Source organism: Aulonocara stuartgranti (genome assembly GCF_965226115.1).
Source record: "Aulonocara stuartgranti genome assembly, chromosome: 12".
Lineage (NCBI taxonomy): Eukaryota > Metazoa > Chordata > Actinopteri > Cichliformes > Cichlidae > Aulonocara > Aulonocara stuartgranti.
The window spans coordinates 11,527,341-11,542,567 of record NC_138948.1 but is presented as its reverse complement, the minus strand read 5'-3'; the positions used below and the strand labels follow the sequence as shown (position 1 = coordinate 11,542,567).

The window sequence follows — 15,227 nt, the reverse complement described above, 5'->3', positions numbered from 1 at the left end:
TGTGTGGCTTAAGTCATTTTAACCCCGCTGTGCGACCATTCCCAAGCTCATCCATTAACCATGTAGGTTTTTTCCCAGCTGCATCTGATGATGTAGGAATCTGCAGAAGCAGATTATATTAACACTTCTTATGACGGGTGGCTGCTGTAGGTTTGATGTGATAATGCATGGTTGTTTGTTTTTACGTTCTGTCATTGTTGCCTTTCACCTAGAATGCCCAATGTAACTAGCATAACTCACTGAAAATAGATGACACGTATTAATTGCATTTTGGCAAGGTCATACTATAAATAGCATGCACTAGAGTCCATAGTGACTTCCAAGCATGCCGAGCATGTTGTGAAGAGTAATAATCCGTAGACTAGGGGTCCTGGAAGACTGTCTGGACATTCTTTCATTCCAGCATGATACCAGTGTACCTTATTATGCTCTCTTTAGTCTATTAAACTACTAAAATTATGATGTCTTTTTGTTAGTGTGTGCATGTTGGATGGTAGTACTGCAGTGAGGAGTTGTAATGACCTCTGACTAAAGCATTTACACTAAAACAGGATCGAGGATGAGGACTGGGATAAATACATAATCCCATCTAAGGTCGAGTCAGAGAAGTACAAAGTCAGCCGGACCTTCAGCTTCCTCAAGAGCAGGATGTCGAGCACTCGCAGCAAGACTAAGGTGAGACAGTGCAGTGGACTTTCTAATTCATGCTGGCTGTGATTTCAGATCTACTCAAATGTCATTAAAAATGCCTACAGTTAAAGGTTACGATTAAAAAAAACACACACACACACACACACACACACACACACACACACACACACACGGCTTAAAGGCTTCTAAAAGCAGTGCAGTAAAAGTTTACCACATCTCAGACATGCCAGGTCAGAATTCTTGTGCTGGGGGGGCCATTGTCTGAGCACAAGCCTTTATTTGGTGAAGCAGAAAATTCTCTCTCTCTTCAGGTCTTAGCAACAAGACACAGTGAAAATATTCTCTTACATAACATGTAGACCCCCGCTCCACACACACACAGCATGGGGAACCAAAACACATTCTGTGCTGCACTCCTAATCTTGTGAACATATGTGCGTGTCTTTAAGGATGTGCATGTTTTTAACGACAGTGTTTCCCTATATTTACGGAAACACAATGCACATGAAGACTCAGAAAACAAACACATTTTCTAGACCTCCTTGCAAAGTTTCAAAAGATAATAAACATTCTTCTATCGCAGCATACACTGAGGACACCCCCCTCCCCTCCATCCCAGTGCCCCCTAATGATAAAGCACCATAACAGCAGCAGTCCCAATGGACCTTAACAAAGTAAACAAAAAGGCTCACTCAGAGGCCCCTTTATCTCAACTAACTTCACTTTAACAGGTGTTTTTCAGCAAGAAGATGGCCGCTTTAAGCCTCTTTTTTGCCTGCTGCAATGAGTCATATTATTTCTACTCTCCTGCTTTGCATGTTATTATGGCATTATCTGCAATAACTGTCAGCTGAATGAGCACATTTAAAAAATATCTATCATTTGCCTCTCAGGTGAAGGGTAAAGAGGTGAAGGAGGGAAAGGAGAAGTCAGTCACTCCTAATGGTCATCAGTTTGTTCCTGTGTCTCCATCTGGTCCTGCTCTTTGTGTGGCCTGTGATAAGTCTGTTTCTGGGAAGGAGCTGTTGCAGTGCTCCAGTAAGTATTACACTGTCAGTGCTGATGTTGTTTTATGTCCTGTGGTGGCTGAACTGTTTTGGATTTGTTTAAATCTCTTTGCACGTGCTGCTGTGATGTTTTGTTCAGTATAAGACATGAAGTCTTTTTTTTTTTCTTTCATAAAGTAAACATTTCTAGTGACAAACAACAGTTTGTCTGCCATCTGGATACTGGATTCACATATGTTGTAATAACTCAGTTCATGGAATTAACTGACATTTTATATGTGCTTGTCTGCAGACTGTTTACTGAATGTTCATAAGAACTGTCGGGAGTCTGTTGCAGCCTGTGCAAAGGTAATCATTAACACAATGCACCTCGTTTGTGCTCAGAGCAAATAAGCAAGATTATTGATTTAAAAATAGTTTTACAAAAGAAAAAAGTCAAGCCAGAGAGCTTCACAAATGTAAAAAAAAGAAAAAGAAACAGCTGCTGGTGACAGACTGCTTCATGTTTGATGTGCTGTTTTAACATAGTTAACAATGTTGTTATTTTATATTTGGCAGAATATAAAGTCCTACCTCTTTCTTTTTTTTTTTTTTAAATGTCGCATGTTTTCATTTGTCAGCTGACTTCTTGGGGACAAAGTCTTTGTCCGTTTCTGTATGGCTTACACAGTCAGCCAGGGATGAGGTCAGTTTTACAAAAATAGGTCAGGCACTTTCAGTTAGCACTAGTCAGCCTGTATAAATAGATGAGAACGAAAAGGTTTGTTATGTTATAGATGGTGTTATGGAAACTGTAGGCTCTGACATTACTAAAGCTTGACCTACACTCTGGATTGTAAGTATAGCTTTTCTTCTGCTGCAGATGTTAACTTGTAAACTATCCATCACTGTAGTGATCCTTTATTACCTGAACAGACCACAATGCTGTAGAAAGAGATTTTATGCCCTATGCATTAAACAACACATTCATTTACTTTTACATCTAGCAAACACGTTTGGTATGTAAAACACGTGTTTATACTGGTTGTTTTGCGTTCATTATTTACATCTGTGTTCAATGTCAGCTAGCAGAATGGTGTCAAACCACTGCCCACATGTGCACACAAACACTCCTAAAAACATTGTTGTGTAGCACTATTTGGACCCAAAATCCACAGATTGCATTTAAGTACATGCTAGCTAAACCAGAAATCTGTCACTCAGTCTGTTACTGTGTTGTAGCTAGTTATCTAGTTTTAATCATTCCCTTTGTGTTTTCCTGTGTCTCTTATCACCCCTGTTTTTGTTGTCTAAAGAGGGCAAAATGCAAGAAAAGAAGGAAAACAAAGAAAAAGTAGTCAGTTACTTTAGTAAAGACGAGCAGAGTGAAAGTGGGTACTTTTTTCCACAGGAAGAGTAAATTCCTGGACATGGTGACAAAGGAACTCCGGGAATGTGTTGATATCACAAATTAGTCATGCATAAGTACAATATCTCCCAGCATGTTTCTCTTTAACTGATTCCAGTTTTGACTAAATTTGTTGTGATTACAACCACATCCTCCTGTTATTCAAAGCAAAAACACTCAGATTTACAACTTTTGGTGGCGATATGATTATATCTTTCCAGAAACTGCAAGACAGGAATGCATTGCTGATGAAGAACAAGGCCTTTTCTCTCCCGCAGAGTGAGTGCCCCCACTGCTCCTCCCTTTGTCTTTGATTCATTTAGTTTTCACCTGTCCTCCCTTGTCCTGTAGTAGATAAGTAAGCCATTGCTCTTCACCCCTCGTCATTCCTCTTCTGTTGTTTTTCTTTCCTGTTTAAAAAAAAGAAAAAGTTAAATTTTAATCTACCTCAGTGGGGGATCTGGTCTGGATTGTGTTTACGTGTGCATGAGAACACGGGTTGAGTGCTCTATTTGCACTAACATGATCATTTTATTTCTTCAGTTTAAGCTTTCTGTCTTCTTTGAGTGCTTGGTATTAGACAGAGGTGTCAACATCTGCAATGTATTGTCACAACTGTAATCAAACTGCAGTTAAACAGTGAAAGATTATAACAGTTTAATGATCCTGTAAATTTTATAGCAGTGACTACATAGATATAAACAAAACATCTGAATACTAAACAAACACGCAATATTTATTTTTAGAGTGGGAAAGCTTCCAGTGTATGACGTATTTCTCCTCCTTTTGATTTTCCTTTTTAGACCCTGTCAAAGAAAACCCACCATCCTCCATTTTCTCTTCTTCTTCCTGCCCGTCCTCTTCGCTTCCAACAATGAACAGAGAAAAAAGAGAAACAGTCGCACCGCTTACTAAAAGCCTCTCTATCTCTGCAGACAGCAGGTAGGCTGGTTATGATCTGGGAAAAGAAAAATATTACCACCGGTATGAAAAAAGCATTAAGAATGAATGAACTGCATTCATTTTGTCTTTTAATTCAATTTGTTTACTTTTAAATGTGACCTATTATGCTTATTTCCAGCTCCATGTTTTTACTCTCATATTCTTTTAGAGATGTTTTCCATGATTTATAGGTTCGTCCATAGTTCATCCACTGTATGAAACAAGCCATCATAGCTTCCCCTCCCTTTAAGCCAGTTTTCTTCTGATTGGCTGGCCCTGACAAACAGGTCTGAACAACAGGTTGATGGGGTTTCTGTACTCCCAGTCAGAGCTGTCTATCTGAGATGACCACATTGGGGATACTCCCTCATGTTGATGTCACACAGATCCAGGAGTAGAAAAAACATTTGGAAATTTAAAAAAAAATGTATTCTTCTGTGCCCTACGACAGCTGGGATAGGCTCCAGTGCCCCCCGCGACCCTGAAAAGGATAAACGGAAGCGGATGGATGGACACAATTGAGACTTCCAAAAAGCAGACTCTATTTTAGTATGCCTAAAAATAAATGAAACCTAGATTTTCACACAGGCTCTTCTGACCTGGCTCTCTTTCCCTCAGACGGCTGAGCGACTCAGCAGGTGCGGACTCTGAGTGTGCTGCTCCAACTTGCACTATTAGCTCACTGTCTGATGACGGGACACCAGTCACAACGACTCCCCCAGCCATCGACCTGCCAATCACCACACAAGGTGAGGAAGAACAGAGAGGCTTGGTACATGCATCAGTTGTAATAGTGATCCAGAAATAAGACGCTATTCATCACTTTCATTCATGTAGATACTGTTGATGCTCCTTTACTGGGCGACCTGTCCGCTGACCTGCTGGGACTTGAAGCAGAGTCATGGAGTCTTGCAGTCACTGCCGAATTTTGTAGGCAACACGACAGACACACAATCAAACGCCAGGATGTTATTTATGGTGAGAAAATCCAGCCGGCCTGGAATTAACAATAAATTAACAATACTGTTTTAATATTTTATATAAAAGCACTGTATACTGTACAACCAGGATCTGTAATCATATAGCTGATTATGTTGGATTCTGTGGGCTGAGTGAAAAGCTAACTTTTTTGCAGTTTCCAAAGAAATGTGTTTCATTATTACTTGTACCACCAGTGTTGTCAACCTTTGTGTGTTAACATATCAAAATCCTGTGAAGCGCAGATGGTTTATTTTCAGCCTGTGAGAAACCTTTGCCAAACTAAACATTGCATCTACAGTTTGAAACATAAACCCTGCCAGATATTTCAGTATCCCTTACCCAGTTTGGCTGTTCTCTTTCAGAGCTGATGCAGACCGAGCTGCACCATATCCAGACCCTAACGGTCATGTCGGAGGTGTTCAGGAGAGGCATGCTGGAGGAGCTGCAGCTGGATTGGGACTGTGTGGCCCGGATTTTCCCCTGTTTGGATCCCCTGCTGGTCTTCCACAGGAACCTCTTCAGAGCTCTGCAGGAACGCAGACAGGCTGAAACCCAAACAGAGAACTCCCAAAATTACATCATCCACAGGATTGGAGATATACTGCTTCAGCAGGTTAGTTGATATTTAGTTATGTAAAATAAATATACTCAGATGGACGTCTGTGCTCAGCATCTAGTCTCTCTCAGTTCTCAGATGAAAATGCTGAGAAGATGAAAAACTTGTATGGAGAGTTCTGCAGTCACCACATCGAAGCTGTCAACGTCTTCAAAGAGCTACAGCAACAGAACAAGAAACTTCAAAACTTTGTCAGGGTAAGCCCCTGAATCCAGATCCACTGTTTTTTTTTTTTTTTTTTCAATTAGTTATATTACAGTTAAATATTTTGAGCAGCTAAAATTCTTTGTCTCTCACAGCAACAGAGCAATAACTCGCTGGTCAGACGAAGAGAGGTCCCAGAATTTATCCTGCTTGTAACTCAGCGCATCACCAAGTACCCAGTGCTGCTGGAGAGGATATTACATTATACCAAGGGTGGGTCTACTCTACTGTGACTTGTGCAAAACTGCAGATATGGAATGTTAAGTCTGTTGCATATTTGTTGAAAGGAGAAGAACAAATGAAAAGCAAGAGGAAGTTTTAGTGATTGCATAACAAAATGTTGGCCTAAAAGTTTAGCATTTTAAACCACTTCTTAAAAAATTATTGATTTAAAGACCTAAAACGGAAATCTTTTTTAATACATTTTAATGCTGCTTATTTGTCTGTTATCAGTTAAGAGATCGTAACAAAAAGCTGCATTATTGAAAAGCTGTTTTCCAAATTGGATTATTCATATGACCTCTGGCTATTGTTTCTGTTCGTAGAGGGAAGTATAGAACACTCTGACCTGTCAACTGCCCTGGCTCAGATCCGTGATGTTGTTGCAGCAGTGGACCTGACTGTAAATAAATATGAGAAGTTTCAGGAGCTTCAGGAAGTGCTGGCCCGGCTGGAGAACAAAAGCTTTGCCAAGCTTAAGAATGGCAAGGTGTTTCGCAAACAGGACCTGCACAGCAAACATAGAGATCTGCAGCACAAAGGGCTGGTCTACTGGAAAACAGCCACAGGACGTCTGAAAGGTGGATATGAAATCATATCGGGATCTATGATGTGTTGTTTATTTAGGTTTTAGACAATCAAACTATTTGTGTCCACACTTCTCTTTTCAGATACGTTGGCTCTTTTGCTCACTGACATTCTAGTTTTCCTGCAAGAGAAAGATCAGCGCTTCATATTTGCTGCTGTGGTAAATATCAACCCCTCCCCCTGAAAAAAAAGAAATCTTTTAAATCAAAGAAACTAGATTAAACTGTCTGTCCATGTGTCTCTGTCTATTAACCAATCTGGTTCAACCTACAGGACCAGAAGCCTCCAGTAATCCCTCTACAAAAGCTCATCGTCAGAGAAGTTGCCAATGAAGAGAGAGGGATGTTTCTCATCTCTGCATCCTCAGCGGGGCCAGAGATGTATGAAGTTCATACCACCAGCAGAGAGGAGAGGAATGCATGGATGAGACACATTCGACAAGCTGTAGAGAGGTACATGTAAGCACAAGTCAAACCTAGGGTGTTTGTGCAGCTTAGACGCCATGTGTAGGTCCGGTTAATGTGTGTTAACGATTGTCACAAATTACTAGCTGCCCTGAGGAAGAGGAGGAAGATGAGCGAAGTGCTGAGACCGAGGAAGCCAGGCAAGCTGCAGAAATGAGAATTCAGAAGATCACCAAGTTCCAAGGTAAAAAAGGAAAGTGTGTTTGAGACCAGAAGATTACTTTAGAGTTTATTTGTTCATATCACAGAGAGTTTGTGCAGTTATGAAGCATAACAAGACCCATTCCTCGTAATCTTTTCGTTCATTTTGTGTAGAAACGCTGTTGGGTCAAGACCAACGAATCTGCAACAGCCTGGAGGAGAAGTTACAGCTTTATGCTGAGCTTACAGAATTAACCCTCCAGTCACCAGAACCTGTACCACATCGCCACCTGCTGGTAGAATCAGTACCATACACCGACAGTGAGACACCAAGACAGGCCTCTTCACTGCTCACAGCTGCACTCAGAGAAGGTATAAAAGGTCGAGTGTGGCAGCAATTTTTGATTTTGGAGGGGATTCTAAATAAAGAAATGTTCTTGGGAAATAATATTTTAATGTAGCAATATAAGTTTAGTTGATTTCTTATAACGAAAATATTCGTTTTAACAAGTATATTAATTAGTATTACAAACTTGAATAAATTAGCAAATTATAAAAAAGTCTATATATTGCACGCTAATGTAGGAAACAACAAATAAATTGAAATAAAAGTGTTGCAAAACATTAAGTTTTGATCAAAATTTGCCTTTCCTCCAGCTGAAAACCTGATCACCATTCTCCAGGCTCGTGAGGGCATCGCTGTGCAGAGTCAGAGCTCTCCTGTCCGAGGCCCTGAGTGCTGCAGTTATAACAGCCACGGCAGCAGCATTCAGGAGTCTCCGTCTGAGCGTGAGTCACTGGCAGACACTGCAGCATTACATTTTCTGGGATATGTGTCACACTGCAGCTGATGTGTCAGTGTCTACTGTAATGTCTACTGTAATTTCTTGACCACATTGCATATATGCAAGCTGTCACATCTCCTTCCCTTGTCCCTACAGCGGATTATCTGAGCACGCTAAGCATGAGCTCCACCTCTCTTGGATCTGACAGTGAATTAGCCGGGATGGACAATTCGTTGTGGAGCTCCGCTGTTGAGCTGAGAAAAGGAGAGAACAAAGGGACACTGGTGAAGGTTCAACCTCTTTAGTCCCCCCATGAACAGTGTTTGTTGATGGATTAATATACATTACTGTTTCACTGTACTGACCCATTGTTTTCTGTAGGTGGCAGAGAGTGTCCAGAGCCTGACCCAACTTCTATACAGTCTACAGGTGAGAAGAACAAATATTTTACCTAACTGATTGAAAGACTATATGTTTTATGTGATATAAGAATAAAACAGTTCAGCTAAAATACTTGTTACATGTTAACTCAGTGAGAAATAAATCTCTTAGGAACTTTTACTGGTTTCTTTTGCTAAATAGTGAATTTGTAATCTGCCATAACTTACATTTTCAGACTCTAAAATAAAGAGGTATTTAAAAGGTTGTAGATAGATATAGATAAGGGATTTCAAAGACTGTGCATCTAATAAAGCCTTAATAGCCTTAATATAGTCCCGATCAAAAGTTTAACACCACTTGAAAAATTGCAGAAATTCATATTTTGCATGGTTGAATCTTAACAAGGTTCCAAGTTGAGCTTGAACGTGCAACAAGAAGAAATGAGAGTGAGACAAAACACTTTTTCGAGCATGCAATTTATTGAAAACGATGCTTAAACTGAAACAGGCTGTTTTACAGCTGATCAAAGTTTTAGGACCACATGACTTTTAAAGGCCAAATTCTGCCAGGTAGTCACACTGTCGTGACGTTTGTTTGCAAAGGCAAAAAAGATTCCCTTTTTGAATGTGGTTGGGTTATTGAACTGCAAAAGCGGGGTCCATTGCTACTGAGGTGGGACGGAGTAAGACAGTCATGTGGAATTTTTTAAATGAGGGTTATGGAACAAAAAAGTCAAGTGGAAGACCCCCCAAAAATTTCACCAGCACTGAGCTGGAGGATCCAATTGGCTGTCCGTCAAGACACTGGACAATCCTTGAAATTAAGCCCATTCCTGGTGCCGACTCCAGCCCCATAACCGTGAGACGGCATCTGAGGTAGAGGCGTGGTCCTACCTCTGTAAAGCTGTAAAGCCTGTTTGAGTTTAAGCGTTCTTTTTAATAAATCGCATGCTCATAAAAATGCTTTGTCTCACACCCATCTCTTGTTTTTGCATGTTTAAGCGCTACTTGGAACCTTGTTAAGATCCAACCATGCAAATATGATTTTTTTGCCATTTTTTAAGTGGTCTTAAACTTTTCATCAGGACTGTATGATGATGCTTATGTTACATTTAGTAACTGGAGTGTGATTAGTTGTCTCCTTATGTTTGCAGGCAGCTGTGACCCTCCAGGACAGCTGCTATGAAGTCCACCAGCTCCTTCTTCAGGAGGGAGAAGGACCTCAGCTCCGAACCCTCGCCTCCCTTCAAAGCAGCCTGGTATCAGTCACATCATACCCACTGAAAGCATTTTCTCAATGTAAAACCTTACACGTTTTGAGGAAGCTGAGATTTTAGAGTTACAGTGGGGCAAAAAAGTATTTAGTCAGCCACCGATTGTGCAAGTTCCCCCACCTAAAATGATGACAGAGGTCAGTAATTTGCACTAGAGATGGCACTATACCACTTTTTTATGTCCGATACCGATATCATAAATTTGGATATCTGCCGATACCGATATGAATCCGATATAGTGTTTTTTAATCAACAAAACTGTTTTTTAAAATATCTTGCTGCATTTTGCAAGTCTGCAAGTTCATACTCAAGTTTGAAACAACAACTACACTAAAGCTATTCTGTTATACCTGTATACAAAAAAAATATTTCATAGTTCAGCAATACTGATCAATCTAATAAACTTAGACCTACACCATCCTCCCTATTCTGGTATTTTAAAGAGTACTTAGCGTAAATATTAAGCAACCTAACTAATAGGGTTCCAACTCCCAGCAACAACAAAAATAAATAAATAAAAAATAGGGAACCACCCCTCACGCGCCACCTCATGATGCTTAATCGACGTAATCAACCTTAATTTGATGCAGTGTGAAAAAAAATGCACAGAAATCAATTATTTTTCAAGAAATATTAAATAGATTCAACATCTTTCTTCAACAAAATTGCAGACTGCACAGATGGTACCTTCCCAAAGTAAAAAGTACTATAGCTTACTAGGGTATATATATTAGACTTAATAGTCACTATATACAGTAATTGACTTCTATTCATTTTACATCAAATTAAAACTTTGGGTGTCAGATAATTATTTATTAAAAGCTAGACATTTTAAATGAGAATAAGAAAGAAAAGTATGTCTTTGTGCCCCCTTTTCCCTGTTAATGCCCTATCGGCCCCCCTGGCTAAACTTTGCTAGATCCGCCCCTGCACAGTTACCAGCCGTCAGCTAAATAGAAAAAGATCCTGGAGTAGAAAGTAATATTAAATAAATTCTAACAACAGCTTATCAAGCTTAAACGTTCTGCTGTTGTTCAGCCGCTGGTTTCCTCTTTCTGGTGCAAAGTGGACCAAAAACAAACAAGAGAGACGGACTCGCCACAGAAAAGCCGATCAGCTGATCATTAGCAGTTTCACGATTGAAGTAGCAGCCGGAGAGCGAGAGGCAGTCGCTCGTTAAGCTTAACGTGGGAATGCTTTACAAACATTCAGAGATGGACTTACACACTTGCTTTACTTCTCTCGGGGATAACTTTGTCGGAGATGAAATGCCAGGTTGCTAGCGAAGCTCCACATGCTATCCAGACCACCGACAGGTCCCGCATGCCACAGCCGCTCTATCACGTGATGCATACTGCTCCGACGTGCTAACGTCGTTCTGAGGCGAGTTACGGCGTGTTGCAAGTTTTGTGAGGTGCTTTCGTGATATTTAATGGATCGGATTACATTTTTTATTTTCCTCCGATATCCAATCCAGTAATTTAGGTCAGTATCGGACCGATACCGATACGTAATATCGGATCGGTCCATCTCTAATTTGCACCAGAGGTACACTTCAACTGTGAGAGACAGAATGTGGGAAAAAAATCCATGAATCCACATGGTAGGATTTGTAAAGAATTTATTCGTAAATCAGGGTGGAAAATAAGTATTTGGTCAATAACAAAAATACAACTCAATACTTTGTAACATAACCTTTGTTGGCAATAACAGAGGTCAAACGTTTACTATAGGTCTTTACCAAGTTTGCACACACAGTAGCTGGTATTTTGGCCCATTCCTCCATGCAGATCTTCTCGAGCGCAGTGATGTTTTGGGGCTGTCGCCGAGCAACACGGACTTTCAACTCCCGCCACAGATTTTCTATGGGGTTGAGGTCTGGAGACTGGCTAGGCCACTCCAGGACTTTCAAATGCTTCTTACGGAGCCACTCCTTTGTTGCCCGGGCGGTGTGTTTCGGATCATTGTCATGTTGCAAGACCCAGCCTCGTTTCATCTTCAAAGTTCTCACTGATGGAAGGAGGTTTTGGCTCAAAATCTCACGATACATGGCCCCATTCATTCTGTCCTTAACACGGATCAGTCGTCCTGTCCCCTTGGCAGAAAAACAGCCCCATAGCATGATGTTTCCACCCCCATGCTTCACAGTAGGTATGGTGTTCTTGGGATGCAACTCAGTATTCTTCTTCCTCCAAACACGACGAGTTGAGTTTATACCAAAAAGTTCTACTTTGGTTTCATCTGACCACATGACATTCTCCCAATCCTCTGCTGTATCATCCATGTGCTCTCTGGCAAACTTCAGACGGGCCTGGACATGCACTGGCTTCAGCAGCGGAACACGTCTGGCACTGCGGGATTTGATTCCCTGCCGTTGTAGTGTGTTACTGATGGTGACTGTTGGGTCTGTGTTTCCACAAACCCCGCTAATTCTAGAGACTTATTCATCATGAAGAAAACAAGACAGTCGATCGATCCATTACTTGCACAAGGGAGGCCTCGTCTGTGTCCAGCACGACAAAGAACCCCAAAATGGTGGCCTCCTCTCGCTGCCTTTTATTGACAAACTTCAAACAATAGTTTACAAAGCACCTCCCCTTGCAACCCCCCTTTGGTTACAAAGACAAGGCACTGTATGTAAATGTATACACTGAGTGTGTGTGTGTGTGTGAGAATGTGTGTGTTTGTTGGTTGGTCAAAGGGTCATAAAACCTAAAAGCAGGAACAACATCCTTGGTCATAAAGAGGGTAGTCTTCCCCCACACCCAATGTATGGTTTACCAAAGATAACACAGTGAAACCATACAAAGGGTAGGAAGCTCTACCAAACATCAAACAGATCTTCAAGTTAGGATGTATCTACAATAAAACCTCCCCCAGCACAGAGTGGCTGGAGAGGTGGTCAGGATCAAAGGAATGGCTTTGATCCTACTGCTTAAACTAAGACTGTACAAATTTAAGAAACACAATGGCAACATTCAACAATTAGACTTAACAGTGACCTTTGTTACTTTGGTCCCAGCTCTCTGCAGGTCATTCACCAGGTGCCCCCGTGTGGTTCTGGGATCTTTGCTCACCGTTCTCATGATCATTGTGACCCCACGGGATGAGATCTTGCGTGGAGCCCCAGTTCGAGGGAGATTATCAGTGGTCTTGTATGTCTTCCATTTTCTGATGATTGCTCCCACAGTTGATTTTTTCACACCAAGCTGCTTGCCTATTGTAGATTCACTCTTCCCAGTCTGGTGCAGGTCTACAATACTTTTCCTGGTGTCCTTCGAAAGCTCTTTGGTCTTGGCCATGGCGGAGTTTGGAGTCTGACTGTTTGAGGCTGTGGACAGGTGTCTTTTATACAGATGATGAGTTCAAACAGGTGCCATTCATACAGGTAACGAGTGGGGGACAGAAAAGCTTCTTACAGAAGACGTTACAGGTCTGTGAGAGCCAGAGAGTTTCCTTGTTTGAGGTGACCAAATACTTATTTTCCACCCTAATTTACGAATAAATTCTTTACAAATCCTACCATGTGGATTCATGGAATTTTTTTTCACATTCTGTCTCTCACAGTTGAAGTGTACCTCTGGTGCAAATTACTGACCTCTGTCATCATTTTAAGTGGGGGAACTTGCACAATCGGTGGCTGACTAAATACTTTTTTGCCCCACTGTATGTCAACACATATATTGTTGTCCAGGAGCAGGAGAAGCAGAGGAGTATTGAGAAGAAAAAAGAGGAAGTGGAAAAGAAGGGTTTAGAGAGGAAGAAAGAAGAGGTGGATGAGGTGCAGAAACTCCAGGTGAAGCTGAAACAAGAGCAACAACGTTGGGACAAAGAATGTCTGGCCAGAGAGAAACAACAGGTTAGCTTCATGCTCGTGTTCTTTAAAAGTGATTTTATGTTTCTCAGTCACTTGTCTTTCTGGTCTCTCTGTCTTTGTTTCATAATAGTTTGGTCTGGCACAAAAAAGCTCGGTTTAGTTATGAGTCTACGCCAATGACTGCAGAAAACAGTCATTGGTCTACGCCCATTTCTTTGATCTTTACCAGGTTATAAATAGATCACATTTAATTAAAGCAAACAAAAGCAAACTGCAGTGCTAGATGAGACACTAGACTCTTGATAAATAAAATACATTTTACATTTTCTATAATTAATTCAAATTTCAGTAACAAAAACCGGAAACATGTCATATACGATCAAAATGTGTGACCTGTGAATTTCTTTTTCAAGATAAGATATTTTTAAACATGTGTTGTAACCTCATTTTCATAGCTGCATGTGCATCTGCCATTTTCTATTATCTTATTCAATTTCCTGTGCTGCTGTTGCCATGGTTATATTTTACTAAGTGCTAATATGGAACAGGTCAAAAAGGCTGTTACCTGCTTTCAAAACCTCAACTTAAAACCCAAGTTGTGGTTAAAGTGCTTAAGTTTCAAATATAGTATTAATCTTTAGACCTAAGCAATGTATGAAGTCTGTTACAACAGTAGAATAATAAGCCTTGCATGCTTACAGAGTGAACAGGAGACTTTGCTGGAGCAGCGGGAGCAGCAGTGTCTTCTGGAAGCTGAGCGGCTGCGCTGTGAGCGTGAGGAGCTGGAGGCCCAGCTGCTGGAGTACCAGCAAAATCTGGACAGACTGAGGGAGGGTCAGAGGAGTGTAGAGAGGGAGAAGGAGAAGATCGAAGCGCAACAGAGACTGCTCCAGAGCTGGAGACATAGCCGCCAGAGCAGCCTGCCTGTTATGATTCCACTGGGTGAATACAAGGTAATTCAGGAAGCGGGAGATGATACAAGAAAGTGCATTAATGCAGGGGATAAAAGTACAGAAAGATTCAAGTAACAAAAAAGATAAATACATAAATAAATGAAAACAAAACTAGGAACGATAGAAAAAATAAAGCCAAAAGAATTTGTCACCTCTCCTTCTATTTCATGTCATTTTGATGTCCTAGGGGTCTACCCACAGCCGCTCAGGGAGCCTGGATAGCAACTGTTCAGTGTACAAGAATGAGGCAGCTTTGCTCACCTCACTCCAACAGAACCACCTCCACCAGCCCACCAACAACAACCAGCACCAGCATCCTCTCTCCATGCCAAGAAAAAACCACGAAGACCCCCTGCACAGTTCCACCTATTCGACCAACCTCGGCCTCAGTGCCAGCCTCTACAACAGCCTCAACACCCTGCTGAGCCAGACACACAGCAAACAGCCGCTGGATGGCATGACATACCCAAGCTACGGTAACAGTCATGACTGTCCTCAGGCCCTGAATGACTCCATCCACCCCTTTGGCAGCAGGATCACTACACACACACAGGAGACCAACACTTGTAAGACTACTTACTATATATAAAGCATGGTAGAAAGTGCATGCCTTTTTAAATGAGTATTGTACATATTGTGCTTTTTCCAGCCCTCATAAACAACATCTTTGTCTTGACAGTTGAAAGTGATTCTTTTGACTTCCTGCAGTGGGTGTCTGGACCCACACAGGAACGTGGACACACACTGAACCCTGATCTGTGGCACTGTATGTGTCTCATTTGACATTGCCTTGCTCTGTAGCTCTATTAAACCTCATG

At 41.3% G+C, this 15,227-nt stretch overlaps 1 protein-coding gene and 1 long non-coding RNA gene across 5 annotated transcripts in view; one reads left to right on the top strand and one right to left on the bottom strand.

Moving 5' to 3' along the window:
* LOC309719347 (rho guanine nucleotide exchange factor 28-like) overlaps positions 1-15,227 on the top strand; it is a 46,889-nt gene that overhangs the window by 28,827 nt on the left and 2,835 nt on the right. For all 4 annotated transcript variants that reach the window (XM_082555399.1, XM_082555397.1, XM_082555398.1 and 1 more), the window contains 22 exons: positions 552-675; positions 1,545-1,689; positions 1,951-2,006; positions 3,267-3,324; positions 3,849-3,987; positions 4,606-4,736; positions 4,825-4,965; positions 5,331-5,581; positions 5,656-5,781; positions 5,884-6,001; positions 6,334-6,588; positions 6,679-6,755; positions 6,869-7,047; positions 7,146-7,243; positions 7,375-7,572; positions 7,858-7,989; positions 8,142-8,275; positions 8,367-8,414; positions 9,520-9,624; positions 13,334-13,498; positions 14,158-14,409; positions 14,597-14,975. In XM_082555399.1, the coding sequence (XP_082411525.1) occupies positions 552-675; positions 1,545-1,689; positions 1,951-2,006; positions 3,267-3,324; positions 3,849-3,987; positions 4,606-4,736; positions 4,825-4,965; positions 5,331-5,581; positions 5,656-5,781; positions 5,884-6,001; positions 6,334-6,588; positions 6,679-6,755; positions 6,869-7,047; positions 7,146-7,243; positions 7,375-7,572; positions 7,858-7,989; positions 8,142-8,275; positions 8,367-8,414; positions 9,520-9,624; positions 13,334-13,498; positions 14,158-14,409; positions 14,597-14,975 (3,311 nt within the window). The remainder of the gene's footprint in view (positions 1-551; positions 676-1,544; positions 1,690-1,950; positions 2,007-3,266; positions 3,325-3,848; positions 3,988-4,605; positions 4,737-4,824; positions 4,966-5,330; positions 5,582-5,655; positions 5,782-5,883; positions 6,002-6,333; positions 6,589-6,678; positions 6,756-6,868; positions 7,048-7,145; positions 7,244-7,374; positions 7,573-7,857; positions 7,990-8,141; positions 8,276-8,366; positions 8,415-9,519; positions 9,625-13,333; positions 13,499-14,157; positions 14,410-14,596; positions 14,976-15,227) is intronic.
* Positions 8,132-11,981, bottom strand: LOC309719350. Its single transcript, XR_014280231.1, has 3 exons — positions 10,864-11,981; positions 8,351-8,408; positions 8,132-8,239 (listed from the first exon to the last, which is right to left on the bottom strand). It is a non-coding gene; the product is annotated as an uncharacterized lncRNA (long non-coding RNA).